Raw genomic sequence first — 22,188 nt, forward strand, 5'->3', positions numbered from 1 at the left:
TTATGTGTCTGCTTAAGATAAATGAGTCCCCTCCTTGATCAACAATAGCTCAGGATTTATAAGCTCACATTTTTCACCTAGGACAGGGGATATAGCAATTTGCACTTTATTATCCATCCCTCATTTTCTTCCCTTCAAATAATCAATAAATTCTCCGCCAATGTGTCTTTTTAAAGGTTGCTTACAAGTTTCTATTCCAGAACAATGTGCTGGCATTGGGTTTTATGCCTAAATACTCCCTGAATCTAGGTGTGCGTTTGGAGCGATTTGCAGGAGTTTTTGTAAGAATTTCTTAAGCTAGACTACAAGTCACACAAGATGCCCTAATTGCAGGCTCTCTGAGTAGTGGGTACCAGTTCCCAATGACAGCTGATAATAGTTGTCATCCAGGCTGTATCACATCCCTGTGCATCATAAAATAGGACTTTTTCTTTTAAGTACAATAGACCTTAATGTTTCTACTGTCCAACTACCCATTATGGGGTGGGAGGAAACAGATTGAAAAGATTCAAAAGACTTGTCCATGTTAGTACCAACAGCTAGCGGAAGGGTCAAGGCCAGAAGCCAAGTGATATTCTCTTCCTATAATTCCTATAATGTAAGCAGAGCATGTGCTTACATTTCTTTACAAACATTCTTTAAAGGTAATCTTTAATGTCTAGAAGTTACAGCAATCCCCCACGCTAATCTAAGCTGTTTTCTCAAATGGCCAGCTAGCACGGTACTGGTCTGCATAAATAATATCTGGGGTTTATTGATTTTTAAGCTGCCCATTGACTCCTTGTGGGAGCTATAACTGTGGTTTTTTTCAGTTGTTAGATGCTTGAAATCTAGAAAGAAAAAAATAATAGTAGGGAGAGTATGATCAAACATGCAGTGGCATCCCAGGGATGCAGGGATGGTTCAACATACGTAAATCTATAAATGCAATTCACCACATAAACAGAAGCAAAAACAAGGACCACATGATTCTTTCAATAGATGCAGAAAAAGCTTTTGACAAAATTCAACACCCTTTCATGATACGAACACTGAAGAAAATAGGCATAGAAGGGACATACCTAAAAATGATACAAGCCATTTATGACAGACCCATAGCCAACATCATACTGAATGGGGAAAAACTGAAAGCATTCCCACTTAGAACCGGAACCAGACAAGGCTGCCCACTATCTCCACTTCTGTTCAACATAGTGCTGGAAGTCTTGGCTACAGCAATCAGACAGGAAAATGGAATCAAAGGTATCCAAATAGGGGCAGAAGAGATCAAACTTTCACTGTTTGCTGATGATATGATATTGTATCTAGAAAACCCCAAGGATTCAACCAAGAAACTCCTGGAACTGATCAATGAATTTAGTAAAGTCTCAGGATACAAAATCAATACACAGAAATCAGAGGCATTCATATACGCCAACAACAATCTAATTGAGAACCAAATCAAAGACTCAATTCCCTTCACAATAGCAACAAAGAAATTAAAGTACCTAGGAATATATTTTAACCAAAGAGGTAAAAGACCTCTACAGGGAGAACTATGAAACACTGAGGAAGGAAATAGCAGAGGATGTAAACAGATGGAAATCCATACCATGCTCGTGGATCGGCAGACTCAATATCATCAAAATGTCTATACTACCCAAACTGATCTACAGATTCAATGCAATACCTATTAAAATCCCATCAACATTCTTCACAGATATAGAAAAAATAATTTTACGCTTCGTATGGAACCAAAGAAGACCCCGAATATCAAGAGCAATTCTAGGCAACAAAAACAAAATGGGAGGCATTAATATGCCAGATATCAAACTATACTACAAAGCTGTAGTAATTAAAACAATATGGTATTGGCACAAAAACAGGAATATTGACCAGTGGAACAGATGTGAGAATCCTGATATAAAACCATCCTCATATAGCCATCTCATCTTTGACAAAGCAGACAAAAACATACGCTGGGGAAAAGAATCCCTCTTCAATAAATGGTGCTGGGAAAACTGGATAGCCACCTGTAGAAGGCTAAAACAGGACCCACACCTTTCACCTCTCACAAAAACCAACTCACGCTGGATAACAGACTTAAACCTAAGATATGAAACTATTAGAACTCTAGAGGAAAAAGTTGGAAACACTCTCCTAGACATCGGCCTGGGCAAAGAGTTTATGAAGAAGTCCCCAAAGGCAATCACAGCAGCAACAAAAATAAATAAATGGGACATGATCAAACTACAAAGCTTCTGCACAGCCAAAGAAATAGTCATGAAAGTAAACAGACAACCTACAGAATGGGAGAAAATTTTTGCATCCTATGCATCCGATAAGGGACTGATAACTAGAATATACTTAGAACTCACGAAAATTAGGAAGAAAAAATCAAATAACCCCATTAAAAAGTGGGCAAAGGACTTGAACAGAAATTTTTCTAAAGAAGACAGAAGAATGGCCAACAAACATATGAAGAAATGCTCAACATCTCTAATCATCAGGGAAATGCAAATCAAAACCACAATGAGATATCACTTAACCCCAGTGAGAATGGCCTTTATCAAAAAATCTCCAAACAATAAATGCTGGCGTGGTTGCAGAGAGAGAGGAACACTCCTACACTGCTGGTGGGACTGCAAACTAGTTCAACCTCTGTGGAAAGCAATATGGAGATACCTTAAAGCGATACAAGTGAATCTACCATTTGATCCAGCAATCCCATTGCTGGGCATCTACCCAAATGATCCAGTGACACTCTACAAAAAAGACACCTGCACTCGAATGTTTATAGCAGCACAATTCATAATCCCAAGGCTGTGGAAACAGCCCAAGTGCCCATCAATCCAAGAATGGATTAATAAAATGTGGTATATGTACACCATGGAGTACTATTCAGCTCTAAGAAACAATGGTGATATAGCACACCTTATATTTTCCTGGTTAGAGCTGGAACCCATACTACTAAGTGAAGTATCCCAAGAATGGAAAAACAAGCACCAGATATATTCTCCAGCAAACTGGTATTAACTGAGTAGCACCTAAGTGGACACATAGGTGCTACAGTAATAGGGTATTGGGCAGGGGGGAGGGGGGCGGGTATATACATCATAGTGAGTGAGATGTGCACCATCTGGGGGATGGTCATGATGGAGACTCAGACTTTTGGGGGGAGGGGGGGAAATGGGCATTTATTGAAACCTTAAAATCTGTACCCCCATAATATACCAAAATAAAAAAATAAAAAAAAAAAAAAAAAACATGCAGTGGCTCTTAAAGCGTATGCTCTGAATTGACTATGAATTGCTGAAGTTTCCCTAGTCACACCACTCATATGTGGGTGGGGAAATACAGTCGAACATGTGCCCAAAGAAATAAAGAGCAGCAAAGTGTTTTAGACAGTGGTGCTGTAGCATTCTCTACCCCTCAGGGACTACCCTGTTAACCCTCCGTGGGCATGCAGCTTGGGTGAATTATCTTTGTTCTTCAAAGCCACTGAGATTTTTGTTGACTATTGCCATAGTATGTCCTAGCCTCTTTTAACTGACACATGGATTATCTGTCTGAACTCTCACTTTAGAAGCTTTTATTATATTGATTACCCTAGTGTCCAGATACACAAGCATGAACCTTAGAAAAGGGTACCTAAGAAGTAGATGAGTCAGCATTCTGACGCATGCAGTCTGATTCCAGACCTCATATTCTTAGTATAGCAAAATGCTGTGTGTGTGTGTGCGTGTGCCCGTGTTCTCCAGTTACTGAGTAAAGATGGTTTCTGAAGGATTGAGGAGAATCAAGGCAGGCTTTCCAAAGAAATTGATAGCTAAGCCCTAAAGGACACGTGGAAACTAGGCAATTTGGTAGTAAAGGAAATTAGACTTACTGTGTTTTGAGGATGGGGGTGGGGGGTGATCCTCCCCTCTTTGATTTACTTACCCCCAGGAAAAGTATAAAGAATGCCTATCCGTACATTACTGTTAGCAACCAGGACATATGAAATATTTCACATGCAGTGGTCTTTGATCTGTAAATCATTAAGAGCAACGTTATGAGATATTTACAAAATAGAAGTGAGAAATCACCATCTTGACCCATTGAGTTACCAAAGAAATTTGACAGTTACATGTCTTACATTAATATTCTCTTTGTCTCTCTCTGTCTCTGTCTCTCTCTCTCTCTCTCTCTCTCTCTCTCTCTCACACACTCTGTATTCTAAGCAATATATGAGGTCTGTCCAGAAAGTATCCAGCCATGTTACATGAAAAATAGAGGTTCAAAAAAAAGAAAAAAGAAAAATAGAGACATTTATTGAAGCAGATACAAGATATAAGAAACATTGTACATAGGGCAATGACACTTGAGTCCTCTTCAGAGCAGACACCTTGGGACTTCATACGGTTAGTTCTGCCAGCATCTCTTAACCTAACCTATACACCTTCAACATTCTCAGGTGTTCTGCTTGTTGCAGGCCTTCCAGAATGTGGATCATTTTCAACAGAATCTCAACCATCCGTTTCCATTTATAATGCTTCCTAGAAAAGAAAGCCAGTAGCTGTCTTTGTGACCTCTTACACAATTGCTTTGATCACAAAACATTCCCTGTATCTAATTCACGTCTGTCTTGCTTCACTCTAGAAATCCTTCATCAAGTTGTTCTTTGATGGAAATAGAACATTGCCAATGTGTCCCTTTAATAACCCCATACAAAGTGTGGACCAATAACAGAGTCATCTCTTACCTGTTCCCTCTCTAACCTTCTACCTCTTTCTCGTAGCACATGTTTCCCAACCAGTTCTCTTAATTGATTTGGAGGATTCCAAAATATATCATGCCGTGTCCCCTAAACCGGATTCCTCTTTTCTGTGAACAACATGTCATGTTTGTTACTTTTAAAAAAAAATAACCCAACCTTGTTAAGGTTATATTTGCCTACTATAATATTCACTCATTTTTAGTATACAATTCAGTAATGTCTAGTAAATTAACTGTTAAACAGCTGTCATCAAGATGTAGTTTTGTTTATTCCAATTTATTTTATTATTTGCATATATTTATGAACTATTAATATAAGTGTAGTTTTACTCACTTGTTATATTGCATTGTGGTGAAGTCAGGGCCTTCAGTGCATACGTCACTGGAACAATACACGTTGTCCCTACCAAGCAACCTCCCGGCATCCACCCTTCCCAACCCTCCAAGTCTCCATTGTCCACCATTCCACATTCTCCTTCCACATGTACATTTTATTTAGCTCCCACTTATAAGTGAGGACATGCGTTATTTGTCTTTCTGTGTCTGAGTTGTTTCCTTTAATATAATGGCCTCAAGTTCCATCCATGTTGCTGCAAAAGATGTGATTTCATTCTTTTTTCAGGCTGAATAGTATTCCGTTTTCTCTGCATCCTTGCCAACACCTACTTTTTGTCTTTTTGCGAATAGCCATTCTGGTTGGCCTAAGATGATATCTCATTGTGGTTTTAATTTGCATTTCTCTGATGATCGGTGATGTTGCATATTTTCCCGTATGCTCGTTGGCCATTTATTTTCTTTTGGGAAATGTTTGGTTTTTTATTTGTTGATTTGTTTGAGTTCATTATAAATTCTAGATACTAGTCTCCTGTCAGATGCATAGTTCATAAATATTTTCTTCTGTGCTGCGGGTAGTGTGTTCCCTCTGTTGATTATTTCTTTTTCTGTGTGGCGGCTCTGTAGTTTAAGTCTCATTTGTTTGTTTTTGTTTTTGTCGCCTCTGCTTTTAAGTCTTAGTCATAAATATTTTGCCTAGACCAATGTCCAGAAGTTTCACCTAGGTTTTCTTTTAATATTTTTATAGTTTCAGGTCTTATAGTTAAGTCTTTGATCCATCTTGAGTTGATTTTTGCATACGATGAGATATATGGGTCCAGTTTCATTTTTCCACATATGACAAACCAATTTTCTCAGCACTGTTTATTGTAATGGGTGTCCTTTCCCCATGGTATATTCTTGTTAGCTTTGTCAAAGATCAATTGGCTGTTAGTTTGTGGCTCTATTACTGAGTTCTCTATTCTGTTCCATTGATCTATATGTCTGTTTTTATGCCAGTACCATGATGTTTTGGTTACTGTACCTTTGTATTATAAATAGAAGTCAAGCAATGGGATGCCACCAGGTTTGTTCTTCTTGCTCAAGATTGCTTTGGCTATTTGAGTCTGTTTTGGTTCCATGTGAGCTTTAGAATTGTTTTTTTTTTCCAATTCTGTAAAAAAATGACATTGGTTTTTTGGTAGGGATTCCATTGAACCTATAAATTGCTTTAGGTAGTATGGTCATTTTAATGATACTATTTTTTCTGATCCATTAGCAAGGGATGTTTTCCTATTTGTTTGAATCATGTATAATTTCTTTTATTGGTGTTGTGTAGTTTACCTTGTAGAGATATTTCACTTTCTTGGTTAAATGCATTCCTAGATATTTTTTATAGCTATTATAAATGGAATTTCCCACTTGATTTGGTTCTCAGCTAGATCATTATCGGTGTATAGAAATGCTACTGATTTCTGTACATTGATTTTTTTATCCTAAAACTTTAGTGAATTCATTTATCAAATCTAAGAGTTTTTATTGAATCTTTAGGGTTTTCTAGGTAAAAGATCATGGCATCAGCAAACAGGGATAATTTGACTTAATGCTTTTCTAATTTGGATGCCTTTTATTTATTTATTTTTTCTATTGCCTGATTGCTCTGGCAAGGACTTCCAGTACTATATTGAATAAGAGTGGTGAAAGTGAGCATTCTTGTCTTGTTCCAGTTCTTAGGGGGAATGCCTTCAGCTTTTCTGCATTAAGTATGATGTTGCCAGTGAGTTTGTCATATCTGGCCTTTATTTTCTTGAGATATGTTCCTTCAGTGCCTAGTTTGTTGAGGATTTTTATGACAAAAGGATGCTGAGTTTTATCAAATGCTTTTTCTGCGTCTAGTGAGATGATCTGGTTTTATAGCATTTCCAAAACCTTAATAAAATCCCTTGAGCCCATATACAGTCATTTGCCCTTTCCACGCCCAGCCCCAGGCTACCACTAATGTTCTTTTCTCTATATAGATTTGCCTCTCTTGACATTATATATAAATGGAATCATGCAATGTATGTTCCTTCATGTTTGGCTTATTTTACTTAGCATAATGATTTTGAGGATTATCCGTGTTGTGGCATGTATCAGTGTTTCCTTCCTTCCTTTCTTCCTTTTTTCCATCCTTCCATCCATCCTTTCTTCCTTCCTTTCTTTATTTTCTAGTATTTCATTACTTTTTATTGCTAAATAGTATTCCATTATATGGATATAGACTATTTTATTTATCTGTTCGTCAGTCAGTTGATGAACATTTAAGTTATTTCCACTCTTTGGCTCTTACGAATTATGGTCCTATGAACATTTATGTGTAAGTCTTTGTGTGGACATAGGCTTTCCTTTGTCTTAGGAAGAAAGCTCAGAGTGGAATTGATGGGTAATATGGTAACTCTGTGCATAACTTTTCCATACTCAAGCTCTTTTCCAAAGTGTCTATACCATTTTATGTTCTCCTTAGTGGTACATGAGAGTTCCTGGTATCTTCACATCTTTGCCATAATGGCCACTCATGTGTTTTCCTTTACATTGGAAGCTTCCAGAAGGGAGGGATACTATGTGAAACTCTTCATATCTCTTTACCTGTCATTTAGCACAGAGCTGGAAACACAGTTGGAGCTCAACAGTACAGCATAGAGTGTGGTGGTTCAGTAGTTTTGTTTTGGAGTTAGACTGCCAGGGTCTCTGACCATCAGTTTTCTCAACTGTGAAATGGGGTTAACAGTGCCTACCATCTAGAGTTTTAATGAAGATTAGTGAATATAATGCAGATAATATACTTAGTCAAATGCATGTGGAAATGGTAACTTTTGCTATTAATGTTTTAAAATTCACATGGATGAGCCTTTTCTAAACAATCTCTAGTATAGCCAATTTCTTTTTTTCTCTTGCAGTTACATATTTAGGTATAGGCAGTGGACTGGGCCCCAGAGGTGGAATAATAAGTAACATCTTGTCCCTTAATTCAAGAACTTTAAAGTCTCCGTGACTACAGACACAGATATTAATGAAAAATTACAATGGCGTGTCATATGAGATAAGACATGAGGAGATAGGAGATGGGAGATAGGAAGTGGAAATCCCATATGGGCCCAGAAAAAGCATCTGACTATAACTGAAGAACTAGAGAGAGAAACAGGATTGGGAAGAGTGCCACTGGCCAGGTGAGGGATATGGAATAGTTAAAAGACTCAAAAAGGGAAGGAGTTTGGAAAAATGGCTAGCGTGCTATGTGACATAGTAAAGGGTGACTGACAAGGATGGAGAAGTGGACTAGTACAGATCAAGACATTCGTTCTTTACTTTTGGTGTTCCTCTCATATTACATTTTGGAGTCTGAGATGCTACAAGAAGATGATTCAATCCACAAATGGTAGAAGTGACCATTTATAGGTTAAAATATAGAGGGATGAAAGAGCAATCTCAAAACATAATACTCTAACACAGCATTTCTCAACTTTTCAAAAATGATTTCCTCTCCCCTCCCCAGGAGCATTTTTAGATATTTTTTTTCTACTTGTCCCCCCGACATGAAACTTTAATACCATAGACATACATGTATATACTCTATACATAAGCTTATTTATACTTTCTACATTAAAAGAGGAAAATTTTTTCGTTCTCCCTACCCCTCAATAACCTATTTTCAGCCGTTGGGAGCTATAACCACTTGGTTGGGAATGCATGTTCTTTTTTTTTTTATTTCAGCATATTGCAGGGGTACAAATGTTTAGGTTACATATATTACCTTTGACCCACCCGAGTCAGAGCTTCAAGCATGCCCATCCCCCAGACAGTGTTCACTGCACCCCATTAGGTGCGAATATACCCATCCCCACCTCCCCCCTCCCGCCTGCCAACACCCGATGAACGTTACTACTGTGCACATAAGTGCTGATCAGTTAGTACCAATTTGATGGTGAGTACATACATGTTCTGATACATTAGAATCTGGGTAGGAATAGGTATAGGTTTAAACATTTTTGTAATCCCCATACCACCTTTCAAAATGCAACTATTTGGAATGAATAAATTCCATCACTCAACAAGAATTTGCTAAGTCCATACTATTTGCCGAGCAATATTTTAGGAACTGAGACTACAGCTATGAACAGAACAGTAAAAAAAAAAACAAAACCCCACCCCTCACGAAGCTCACATTCTAATGCAATCTGCGTGTGGGTGTAACTGTTTTGCTCTTGGATCAAAACTAAGGAATGCCTGCCATTAAAACTGTTCCAAGGAGACTCTTGAGACCTGCTTACTAAAACAGGACTTGGCATGACTTCAAGCCTGCAAATGCGCTGACGGAATTAAAAACCTGTCTGATGCTGATGCAGCAGGAAAATCAGAGGAGCAAGAAATAGCACTTTCTTAAAATCAACATAATAGCACTTTCCAGTCCCCATCCCACAGGGGCCAGCAGGAAAGTCCATCTCACTCAGGATTTTGCAGATGTCGTAGTATCTTGAGTATCTTGCCCGGCACCAGTGGACAGGCCCTGGGGGCACTGTTCATTGTCCTGGCCATGCTGAGGGAATTGTGGAAGACAATCCCACCCATGCCATCTCTTGAGGTCCAGAGGTTCTGCTGCCCCTCTGCCACTCCTGGATAAGAAACCCGAGAGACTGGAGTCTTGCAGCCATGCCCTTATCTGGGGAAAGACTGGCATGACCACGGTCTCTAGAACTTACGGGAAGCACAGATCTCTTCTCCACCCCTTAGTTAGAAAATATGTCCTCTTCTCGCTTCCCTTCCTAGCACACCTAGCATAGTCCATTTAGTGAGATTTACCTTTTACAAAAGATAGGAAATCCCACTGCTATTAGGCTGCCTCTGCTTCTTCACTCTCAAAATCTCTCAGGCAAGTAATTACAAAGCCTAGGAAACTGTTTGAGGTGGTGAGGAAAGGGATCAGAGGCCAGCATGAGAGAGACGAGGGAAGAAACAAGTTAATATTTCATCTATTGTACTGCCACTCTGAAATATATTTATTCTATATTCCTTTTGTGGAAAACTGTCTATTCAAAACACTCAACTAACCAGTCTGGACTAGATCAAGAATAAAGACCACATTCCATAATCCTTGGATCAGTCCCCAGATTCTCCCCATCTCTGCCCCTGCCCCTAGGCCCTGTCTCCCATGAAAGATCTGACTGGTTGGGGGGAGGGAGGTGACACTCTAAACTGGACTGGGAAAATAGTGGGATCTGCTCTTGTGTTTTTGAAAGCTCCTATTCCGAGTGAGTACCATGCCAGGTGTGGAAGTCGTCATTGATGACACTGTGATGAACAGGATACTGATTCAGTCCCCTGCCCTCACTAGGATTACAGGGGGAGCCTGGCTCCCTACTTCTGTTTCAGATTCACTTTATAGACTTCACGACCACTCACTGGAAGCACTCTGTCAGTCAAGACCAGCTACCCAGCCATCTGGCGACTAGAATGATCATGCTTGCCTTAAAGAAAATGAGTTTCACCATTTAAACAGGAAAATAAAATATTGTGTATCTTTCTAATTACTTTGGGAATGACTCTCAATATGATAAATAGCTGTTTTACATCTTACCGGGAAGGAAATTGTGCTTCGGAGCTAACCTAAAACTCCTATCTTAACAGTACTCATAGCTTCTTATGTAGTTAAAGGTGAGAATGATTTTAAGTAAGGCTGATGACAAGGTATTTTTATGTGTCTCCAATCCATTCTCACTGCTCCAAAGCTATAAAGGAGACTTTCTAAATGTGGGGACATAGTTAGTTGATTACCCAATCTGCTTTGTGTTATACTTTAGAAATAGAGGCCGATAACAAAAGGTCACACTATTTGATAGACACCTCCCCCCAAGTACCTTTAGGCAGACATAGAAACAGGGGAAGCAGGCTAGTAAAATGAAGCTAATGATACGAAAGAATAGGAAGAACCTGTAAATGGAAGAAATGATAGAGATTTGACAAGTCTGGGGTGAGTTTTCTGCCACGAGAGGTATATAGGGAAAGGTTAAATAATCGCTCACAAAGGACTTAATTGACTGTTGGATTAGATTTATGTTTCTTAAACTTTGGTTATTGCCGTACCCCCTTCACTATTTTTGTGTGGCTTTGTACCACCTACATTATAAACTGTCTTATAGGACAGGATTTGGAGGGGTCTTCTCCTTTTGTGACTCTTGTTGGCATGTCACATAAGATGATACACACAGCAGGCTTTTCAAAAACAGCAGAAGATTCATTCTGATTATGTTTCTGGAGATGGGAGCCAGTTGGGATGTAATCAGGAGCCACTACAACTGGGAAAGTAGAATGAAGATGTTCTCCCATAAGAAAAGATGATGTTAGTCCTGATGCTGAGGGTGGTCCTATCTAATATAGCTGAGTGCAGTTACCAAATGGCAAAGATCAGTGACAGTAAGAAATCTAGATATTATAAGAATACTACTATTGAAGATTAGGTTAGGGTAGCGACTAAGAGCATATAGTCCGAATTGGAAAGACTTGGGTTCAAATTCCTGGTTCTGTCATTAACTAGCTGTGTGATTTTAAGCAAGTTACTTACCAAAAAATGGGCTCACTTGTAAAATAAGGAAAATAATAACTATCTCATAAGGTCATTGAAAAGATGACATGAGGTAATATATGTGTACTACTTAGTATACGATGTAAAGTATACATTCTTGATAAATGTTGATTTTTAAGATAAATCACTAAAGAAAGATTTATTTTTTGCTACTTAAGTTTTTATTGCAATTAGTGTTTATAGAAAATTATTTTTAAAAATTAGGAAGTATAGGTAAGTAAAAAGAAGAAAATAGAAAGCACTCATAACCCAGACATGCAAAGATACTAATTATAAACATGTGAATATATATCCCCTTAGGTTTTGCTCCTATAAAATTTCCATTAAAATTTTTTTCTGTTATATCCACATTATTATATGCATATCAATGTATAATATAGTTATTTAAAATGAGCTTATTATATATATTCATTTAAATGATTGTTTCCATCAATAATGCATTACGAATATTTACCTGCACTCTTAAATATTCTTCTACAAGAGCTGCATAGTATTCCATTATAATATATTCAATTATCCTTTAAACATGTAACTTTCAGATAGTTTCTAGGTTTTTATTTTTCTGTTATAACTGGCATAGCAATGAACTCGATAGCTAAATATTTTCGCAGTTACATGATTATTTCCTTATGATAAAATCCAAGAAGTAACATGGTAGGTTTTAGGAATAATAGAGAAAATGAGATATGAATAAAAGCCCATAGTAATCAGTGCATAACAAGTAATCAATCAATCAATAAAGGGCAGTGAGTATATGTATGTAATGTATGTAAGAGGAGAAGATATTTGGAATTGGCTTGCTAAATACCAGAAATATAATCTTTTATTTAAGAATATTTAAAAGTTCTTGTTTATTTTGTAAACACATCATGCCAAAAAGAAAAAAAAACACACCCCAAAACAGTTTAGTCAGTTTTAGTGTGTGTTTCTGTGGAAAAGTCTGCCTCTGTGGCTAGCAGAAATGGTGAGCTAATCTATCTATATATCTATTTTGAGAGGGTTGGAGGTGCCTTCAGATATTTGCTTTTGCTTCTTCCCCTTTGTTGCGTGTTCCACCTGCTGCTGCTGAGACAGGAACACATCTTCTAGCCTCCCGCCTCTCCTACTGGGCTTGAATGCCCAGTCTGCGGCCCTCTTGGCAGAGCTGTCCCCACTCGTGCCAGAAACAGAAGTACACAGATGGTACACCATCCATGAAGGAACAATACTGACCCGCAGGATCTATTCTGATCCACAGGCTGAAGTGCTTTTATGAAGAAGGGGTAGTGGAAAATGCCCATTGCCCACTTGCTCATTCAACCCCCTGTGTGGAAGCTGTACTGAATGTGTTGAGGAATGCGGCACAGTGGCAGTGCAAGAGGGTTAGGGTTAGGCTGCAGGAGTCTGAGATAACACAGCAACATAGGTTGGGTGGAGACTGTAGCAAACTAGACACCATCCATATGTTGTGTCCAAGCAGGGCGGCTCCTTACCTTAGGACTGCCAGGGGCTCTCGTTTTCATGAGCAGCTAGAAACCTGTTTTGTTTTTGTTTTTTAATTCAGATACTTCAATTTTCAAATGTTATTGGAAAGTTGATGAATATATTTAAAAAAAAACACGTATGCATGATGTGTGTGTATACATACAACCACACACACATTGTTAGGGAGAGGAAACCTGATAGAAAGACAGAAGTTAGACTTCTTTGAATATTTTTTGTTTTGTAGATTTGACTTTGATACCATATAAATCATTCACAGATCAATACAACAAAATTGGGCTTTAAAAAAGCAGTCATGGAAAATTAAATAGAAAAAAAAAATGAAACAATTAATTAAACACTCTCTGGATGTCAGGCTGGTGCCCTAACCACACAGAAAGGAATTATTTCAAGTGACTTTGAAACTGAGCAGTTTGAGTGTACTTTCCTAGTAGGGTAAGCTTTAAAGATTTTAAAAATTGACACATTTTAAGTTGTTTTTATTAAAATAATAGTATGGTAGTAGTTTTGGTATTCTGAACTGTTATGTGTTTGTGTTGTGGGTTAAATCAAATAAGTAACCATGTTGGTGTTATTAAGAACAGAAATTTTGGGAGAAAGGTAATCGCACTGTAAAATCCATGAGGTCAAATGGAAATCTTTAAGTCCTGAGTTTGAATTAAAGTGTCATGTAAAATCAAGGTGTATTTTAGTAAAACAAAACAAAACTTATCTTCTAGCTCTCTATGTAGATACAAAGGCTAATCCAGTAGCAATGAGCACCCAAAGCTCCCAGTTTGTGGTCTCTAAATACCCATTTCCACTAAGATAAACCAGGGCTTCTTACTAGAAATTAGTGATTCTAGGCCTGGGGCAAGACTATATATGATAACCCTGGATTATTTTATGCCAGAAGCAAGAGGGCCATCGAAGACTCATATTAAAAGGTTTCAGAAGTCAGCATAAAGAGACTTTCCTGACCCAGAGGTAGGACAGTTAGATCATAGGAATAATAACTGTGCTGGAATGAAACAAATCAAAATGTTCATAGTGATATTTCAAAAATAAAAACCTTTATTGGTTTGGGAGGTATTAGGTAACCAATATTTTGAAGATCAATAAATAAAGGAGGAAAAATCAAGCTCTGTCAAGTTCCTCTACAAACTGTAATTTAGGGTAAGTAAATAGTTGCTGAGATGAAATTTCTCTTGATAGAATATTCCAGCTAATAAAGGAAGAAGAAATAATAGAATTAGGATATAACCAGTTTGAAACCTCTAGTGAAATCTCCTAGGCAAAGATCACCAATGGCTGATAACATCCCAGCAAAAAATGTGCCTCCAGATAGACGAATATCCCATGTAGTAAGCAGAAAAACACCCTCCCTCCCCCCAACAATATCCACATCCTAATCTCATAACTGGTGAATATGTTAAATTAAGGGAAATTAAGATTACAGACAGAATTACAATTGCTGATCTGGTGATTTTAAAATGGGGAGATTATTCTGGATTATGCCCATGTGCCCATTGAAATCACAAGCCTTTAGAAATGGAAGAGAGACACAGAAGATTCAGTGTCAGAGTAATCGGATGTGAGAAAATCTCAATCAGCCGTTGCTGACTTTGAAGATTTGGAAGTAGGTCATGAGCCCGGGAATGTGGGCAACCCAGAGCCTTAGAAAGAGCCATGAAATGGATTGTTCATTAGAGACTCCAGAAAGGGACACAGCCTTTGGCAACCCAGAGCCTTAGAAAGAGCCATGAAATGGATTATTCATTAGAGAGTCCAGAAAGGGACACAGCCTTTCTGATACCTTGATTTTGGCCCATTGATTCTTGGGTTAGACTTCTGACATATAGAACTATAAGATGATAAGTTTGTGTTATTTTATTTTCTTTTTTATTTATTTTTTTATTTCACATACTATGAAGGTACAAATGTCTTGGTTACATAAATTGCTTTTATACCATTTGAGTCGAAGTTGTAAGTGTGCCCATCCCCCAGATAATGTGTATTTTATTCATTAGGTGTGTATTTATTCATCCCCTCCTCCCCTTCCTACATGCTTGATTTCCAATTAATGTTACTTCCATATTAATCTGGGTTGTTTTAAGCCACCATTATTTGTTGTTGTAACCATAGAAAATTAATATACCCCGTTACCTAGGATATATTCTTTCTAGAGAACAGCCTGAATCTGATCAAGCTACTTGATATAACTACCAATTTATAGAAAATACAGCAGACACAGGAACGTATTATATGAAATTATGGAAATGTTCTGCAAAATCTAAACTATCATAAATTCTATTAAAAATGACATTTATCCAATAAAGTATATGTGTATGAGACAAACTGACTGACTTTGGAGATTTCAGGAAATGACCTAGTATTTTATGTGACTACCAATTGCTATAGGGAACTTAATTCAAATAAGCAAATTATAAAGAGAGAAAATATGTGTTAGTGAAATTTGAACATTGATACTAGACATTTGATATTAAGGGATGATTTTTGTTTTGGGGGGTGTGGGGGGTACTGTGATTATGGTTATATCTAAACAAAGAAGAGTGGAGTTGGGTATAATAGATAACAATAGCAAGCTAGGCACAGTGGCTCATGCCTATAATCCCAGCACTTTGGGAGGCCAAGGAGGGAGGATCACTTGAGGAGGAGAGGAGTTCAAAAACAGCCTGGGCAACATAAGGAGATCCCCTCTCTACAAACATTAGAAAAACTAGTCAGTCATGGTGGCACTCACCTGTAGTCCCAGCTACTCGGGAGGCTGAGGCAGGAGGATCACTTAAGCTCAGGAGTTTGTGGTTGCTGTGAGCAATGATGATGCCACTGCACTCTAACCTGGGCAACACAGTGAGACCATGTCTTAAAAAAAAAAATGATAACGATAGCCATAAATTGATAATTGTTAAACATGAGTAATAGGTGTTTGATATTTATTTTTTCTACTTTTGTATATATTGTTTCCATAATAAAATATCAACAAAAAGGTTAGTAACAAATTGGACTTCTTAAATGTTTTGTGATTCAAACAAGTCAGGTCCCATGGCTGAATTTGGCCCACAGACTGCCGGTATGAAATTTCTGCAGAGAGTTTTGGAAACAGGATCTTTCATCTTGACCTGGAGAATCATCCTTTTCTCTCTTCCCATTCATCTTCTGCCTCCATCCTTTTGGTGCTGCCCAGCACGAAGGGCATCTGTGCACATGAAGGACTAGGGGACATTACAGATGGCTTGGGACAGAAATTTCTCTGAATAAGCAAGCAAAAAGGATAATATGCACAATTGCATCGAACAATACCACCTAGTATTTTTATGTGTTTGTACTCCCCCTCATCCCATACCCTCAAAAAAAAAAAAAAAAAAAGGGCGGGTGGACCAACAATTCTGTTTCAATTCTCACAACCCTGGGGTATTTGGAAATTTTGGCTCATCACATTTTCCCTGTTATCTCTGTGTTTCTACTTCAGGATGGAATGGGAAACTTGAGGATCACAGAAAAAGGTCTCAGGCTAGAAGGAGACTCAGAATTCTTACAACCTCTCTACGCCAAAGAAATCCGGTCCCGACCAGTAAGTTTCTGCTGAGAGAAGGAATGATTGCTCCTCTGGAATCTAAATCTGGGGAAATTTATCTTACCATCATCAACTGAGTGTAGAGGATTGGGGTGGGGATTGATACTGGTAGTGAGATGAATTTGTATTCATATCTGAATCTTGGAATATAATCGCAGCAGTGATGCTGTCAACAAGCGAGATGACCTCTGAGCCTCTTCTCATTCTTGCATGGTAGAGAGTAACAACCCCTTCTAACTAACTTTATAGAGTATGCTGCAAATACGGCTAGACAATAAATGTAGAAAAACCATGAATAGTATATAAATGCAAGGCAATATTGCTGTTGTGTTTCATCATCAAGTGCTTCAAAGCCAACTGGAAACACAGAGCTGAAGAACTAGAATTTTGATTTTCATTTAGTCTTTGGACTATGTAGCTGGTGATGGTTAGAATCAGTTCAGTATCAACAACTACGGTCTGAAATGGTATTTAAGTAATCTCTACAGAGTGTGTGCCCTCCTCCGGGCAGATTGCTTCTTTGCATGCATTATCATTACTTAATATAATGATAATAAATGATGGATTGTCCCCACTAGGGTTAAGGACACTTGTTGCCTCTATTTTACAAATTAAATAATTGAGGCCTGGAGAAGTACTGTTTCCAAAGCTACACTCTTTTCAAGTAACAGGGCAAGGATATCAGGCTTTCTCTCTTAACTACTATCTCCTACCTAAGCTTTTTCTTTCATTCTTTCTTTTATTTTTTATCATAGTAAAAGTGATTCCTACATACCTACAAGGTATGTAGGAATATCCACATAATATTAACCAAGATTATCCAAATTGATTGTTTGTGTTTTTCAGTGTTTTTGTTTTTGTTTGTTGGTGGGTTGGTTGGTGGGTTTCTTTAGTTTTTATTTTTGTCTTTTAGTGGGGCGGTCGAATTTGCTGGTTGAAAAAGGTTATTAATGCACTTGCTCTGCCTACAATTGGTCCGCCTGAAAATAAGGAACAACAGGAAAGTTCATTTGCATTGTGTGCATTGATGAGCATAATTAATGAAATTCAGTGGCTTGGGGCAGTGGTTAATTTTATCTGAATGCTATCTCAATCCTGAATTGTGTTAAAATGAGTGTAACTGTTAAATTGCCAATAAGTTTGCTTTTCTGTGTGCCCAGTGAAAAGGGCAGGGGCCAGGATTTTAAAATCATCAAAAATAGCAAGTCAATTCAGCCACCCAGTGATTGTTTATAAAATGTAACTAGAACCTATGATACATTGGCTTGGATACTTGAAGTACCAAGAGTATTGTAAACTCATTCACTGTCATTGGGTAACGTGTACCCTGGGAGGAGTAATGAGATGGCCCTATAACGAGGAGGGTCAGGTAAATAGAGGGTCAGTCTCAAGCATTCAAGAAATACCTGTTATGTGCATTGCTCTTGATCTATATCTAGTTAGTTATCCCAACCTGGCAAGTTGGTTAGTTAAGTCATCAGCTTGTTTTTAGCGATACTTTAGATTAACAGTCTTATCTATAATAAACGTGTTTGACTCATTAGTTCAGTTTGGTCATATACCTCTCATGGTGTGGGCATACTTTTTTTGTGAAGGGCCAGGGAGTGAACAGCCTGTTTTATTAAACAACTCTTTAATGATGTCAAAACCAATCTTCAGGAGCCATAGAAAAATAGGCCACAGGCAGTAGTTTGCCAACCTCTCTAATCTATATTAGTGATATTTCTATACATACATGAATGCTCTGATTAGTTTGGGTGTGGTACAGGCAGTATATTTTAAGATCATGGGTAGAATTATTGATATAGGTTAACTAAAACATGCTGAAATAAGTTCCATTGGTGTAGAATTAGAGTTGTATAAAGGAATTGAGAAATGTGTTTTTGGAAGACCTGAAACAAGGTACCTGATAGATCTCTTGAATTCTTACGTAAGAATTGAACTTTTAGCAAATATGCCAGCCAGCCTATCTGAAAATTGACAGATAGCTGATTCCAACTCAGAGATACACTTGATTGTAAGCTTTAAAATAGTGATAATTTTTTTTTAAAACTTACTTTAACATTGAAAAAATCTGAGTTAAACTCGGTGCTTTTAAATCACTGTTTAAAGCAAATTGTGTTCCATTATTTTCCATTGTTCTTAACAAAGTTTGTCTTTCAAAACAAGTAAATAAATTAAGCTTTATAGCCTTGTATGCTTCTGATAACAAAGTATTTCCTAACTGAACGATAAAAGACTTACGGATATGCATACATAATAAAATTCATCAGTAAATCATCTGAACTTTCCCTGAAACTTGGGCCTAAATCCATTCACTCTTCCACATCACACGCCACACCCCAGATCCACCACCATCCTTTTTTGCTTGCAATAACTCACTGTCTGCTGCCTTTTACTCTTAGCCTCTTAATCCAAACTGTAGCCAAAGTAGTCTTCAAAACATCAGGTCACTTCACCTCTTTGCAAAGGATGCTCCGTTGACTTCTCATTGCATCTGGGATAAAATCTGAAGTCCTCACTAAGTCCTGTAACATTTTCTGCCAGGTGTTTTCATGGAGGGCTCTTTCTCCTCATCCTGGTATCCCCTGTGACATGACCTTTTTAGAAAGACCTTCACCCAACCAATCTATTTAATACAGCATTAGGTGTGGCAACAAAGGCTGTAGTTAGTCTCTTTTTGAATTGTCACAAATACTGAAAACAAGCCTGTTGACACAAAAAGGTGAAAGAATAAGATTAGAAGATGGTGATTTAGTCTACAGGGTTCCCCTCCCGTCAGGCACGGGGGTTGTGGCCAGTTGAACAAAATGAGATTCTGGTAGCAAAGAAGGCGAGAGGAATGACTGTTGGGTAGGTAACCAATAGGATCTATCATATTTACTAAATCACAGACTCATGCAAATGCTCACATGAACCCTCCATGTGCTTTTTGTCACTGTTCCTTGCCCCACTCTTTCCTCTTCAGCTTATCAGTTATTTTCTGATGTGCCTGATCATGGCTTGTAGACCATTTCTGGAACACTGTCCTCTGTAGAATTAACGACAGTGTCATTTCTCTGTCGATCACAGCCGCTGTTTCATGGGGCGTCTCCTCCTGTTTTTTCCTATTGAAGAAAGATCAGTGTCCAGTTGAACAAGATTAGTCAGCTCCTCAAAGTAAAGATAACCAATGAAGCAACACTTGACTTCACTTTGGTATTTTGTTTCACTGACCTAAGAATGATGGAGATCGGTTAAGTAATCTACACAGCGTTCGATACTGTATCTGATTTCCTTATTGAAGGTTGCAACCCCGGTAAAGTGAGTACAAATTGATTAGTGTGATAGCAGTCACTTAGGAAGATAAATTAATGAGAAATGTTCATCTTTATAAAGATTTCCATCTGGGAATTGAATGAAAACTCCAGGAACTCCTAGCTTTCATCTATATGTAAATGTAGCTTCTAAGTAGTAAAGTATCACATCACTCAGATTGAGGTGGATATATACTAAATTAAGTATTCTATCATGACAGCCTGTCTTATAAATACCACTTGAATGCATTAGCACAGAAGTTTATAAAGTTAGGGGATTTACTGCTATAAAACTCTGTATTTCAATCCTTATCTCAATGTGATTAGACATCTTTTTAATTGCTGAATAACAACTATAAATTTTTTTTCAGGAGTTACTAGTAGATATATTGAATGAGTAAGTACTAAAGAGACCTTTACTCAGAAGTATTACTTAAGCAAAAGTGGCAGATCCCTACTTCTTTAGAGAGACTTAGTGCCTTGCATCTCATGATGCTGGAATTAGATGATACTTTTGCATAACTTGACATGAAATGGCAAAGGAAGAGAAACTAGCATTTAGTGAGCACCTACTATGTTCCACCCCCTACAACAACAAGAAAGTTACATAATGAATCTATCTTCATGCCCACCTCAAACTACACTTGAGGATGGGCATAAAGGTCTTAGCCCATCGCTGTCTTGAATATAGAAGTTCAGGAGAGGAGAGAGTAGAAGCAAAATGTGGAGGCAAGATCAAATAAAATTAACTTGTATTAGAAGAATAAAGTGAAAAATTACTGTATACATTTTGAGGGTATTTATATGTCTTTTAAATATTTTGCCGTATTAAATACTTGCCTATTTTAAGATGTTCTCATCCACCAAAATCAGTACATAGAATTATGAAATCATATATACATGAGGTTCTTAGAAATTGCTTATATCAAGAGGCACTAAAACACCATGGTTAAGTGCATATTATCTATTGTTGGACTTGAGTAACACCCAATAGTACCATTTGCTCAATGAGTGATCTTTGAACAATTTATTAACCTTTGCAAACACTTGTTTTCTTACTTTTACAACCAAGAAAATATTAATACCTATATCATATGTGGTTGTCAGTAGGTAAGATAATGTTTGTTAATTGCTAATGCAGAACTTGACATGAAGGGAATGTCTAGAAATGGTACCTCCTGCTGTCCCCTGCTTCTGATGATAATGATGGCAATAATAGTTGTCACTGTCTTCATCATCATCTAGTCCAAATCTCATCGGTTGTTTGAATTTCCTCTGAACCAAGTGGTCTTTCATCATCTGTTTGAATATCTTCTTAATGACAAATTCACTGCTGTCAAAGGAAACCAATTTTATATTCAATAGCTTTTCATTTAAAATTTTTCTTTCACTGAGTTACACTCTTCCAAAGTTTAACTCACTTTTCTCTCGTTCTTATCCTTAAAATTTTTTGCTAGGTCTGGCATCCTCAGCCCAGTCTTTCTGAAAAAAATCACTTGATAGTTCAGTGTAAGTAAAGTACCTTAAAAATGTTTATATAGTTTGATTCAGTAATGATATTTTCACTCATTTTATGACATAGCAAAAGCAAAATATTTAAAGATCAAAACACATATATAAATCCCAGTGCTTTGGTTCACATTAATGTCTGAGTTCCACATCAAAAATGGATATTTTTATCCCGTTGAGGGTGTCTAGGTTTGTCAGTATTTATGAAAGTAGAGAAACATCTATATATTCTTTGAAACTCTGGTCATCCTCCCCGTAAATTTTCACTTTGGGTTCTATCATCTCTTTGTTTTACAGAAGAATGTTTTGTTTTGTTTTTTAAAATCCATTGTGATTTTAGTGTGATGTCAGTTGAGATTTAAATTACCAAGACACATCTTGGCTGGAAGTTGAAAGCTCTAAGAATTTAATTAGATCGGTCACTTCATTTAGTGGTTGGAGCACTAAGGTCCAGAGAGGAAGTGGAACTTACCAAATTATAACTGGCTAAAGTCAGAACTTAAATCCAGGATTGCAGTGTTCTTTCATGTTACCACACTTTTTAAGTAGTAATTGTCTGACACCACATTTGGTATAAGTTGAGTTACACGTGGTGATTTCTCTCATGTCAGGAATAACTGACTGGAAGGCATATTGAATCCTTAAGCAGATTCAAAATC

At 37.5% G+C, this 22,188-nt stretch overlaps 1 protein-coding gene across 2 annotated transcripts in view; it reads left to right on the forward strand.

Annotated features, from left to right (window-relative positions):
* The window catches only part of SGCD (sarcoglycan delta), an 870,136-nt gene that overhangs the window by 655,635 nt on the left and 192,313 nt on the right, over positions 1-22,188 (forward strand). For both annotated transcript variants that reach the window (XM_012781600.3, XM_012781599.3), the window contains one exon: positions 16,620-16,721. In XM_012781600.3, coding sequence (XP_012637054.1) covers positions 16,620-16,721 — 102 coding nt within the window. The remainder of the gene's footprint in view (positions 1-16,619; positions 16,722-22,188) is intronic.

This window comes from Microcebus murinus, chromosome 21, assembly GCF_040939455.1.
Source record: "Microcebus murinus isolate Inina chromosome 21, M.murinus_Inina_mat1.0, whole genome shotgun sequence".
Taxonomy (NCBI): domain Eukaryota; kingdom Metazoa; phylum Chordata; class Mammalia; order Primates; family Cheirogaleidae; genus Microcebus; species Microcebus murinus.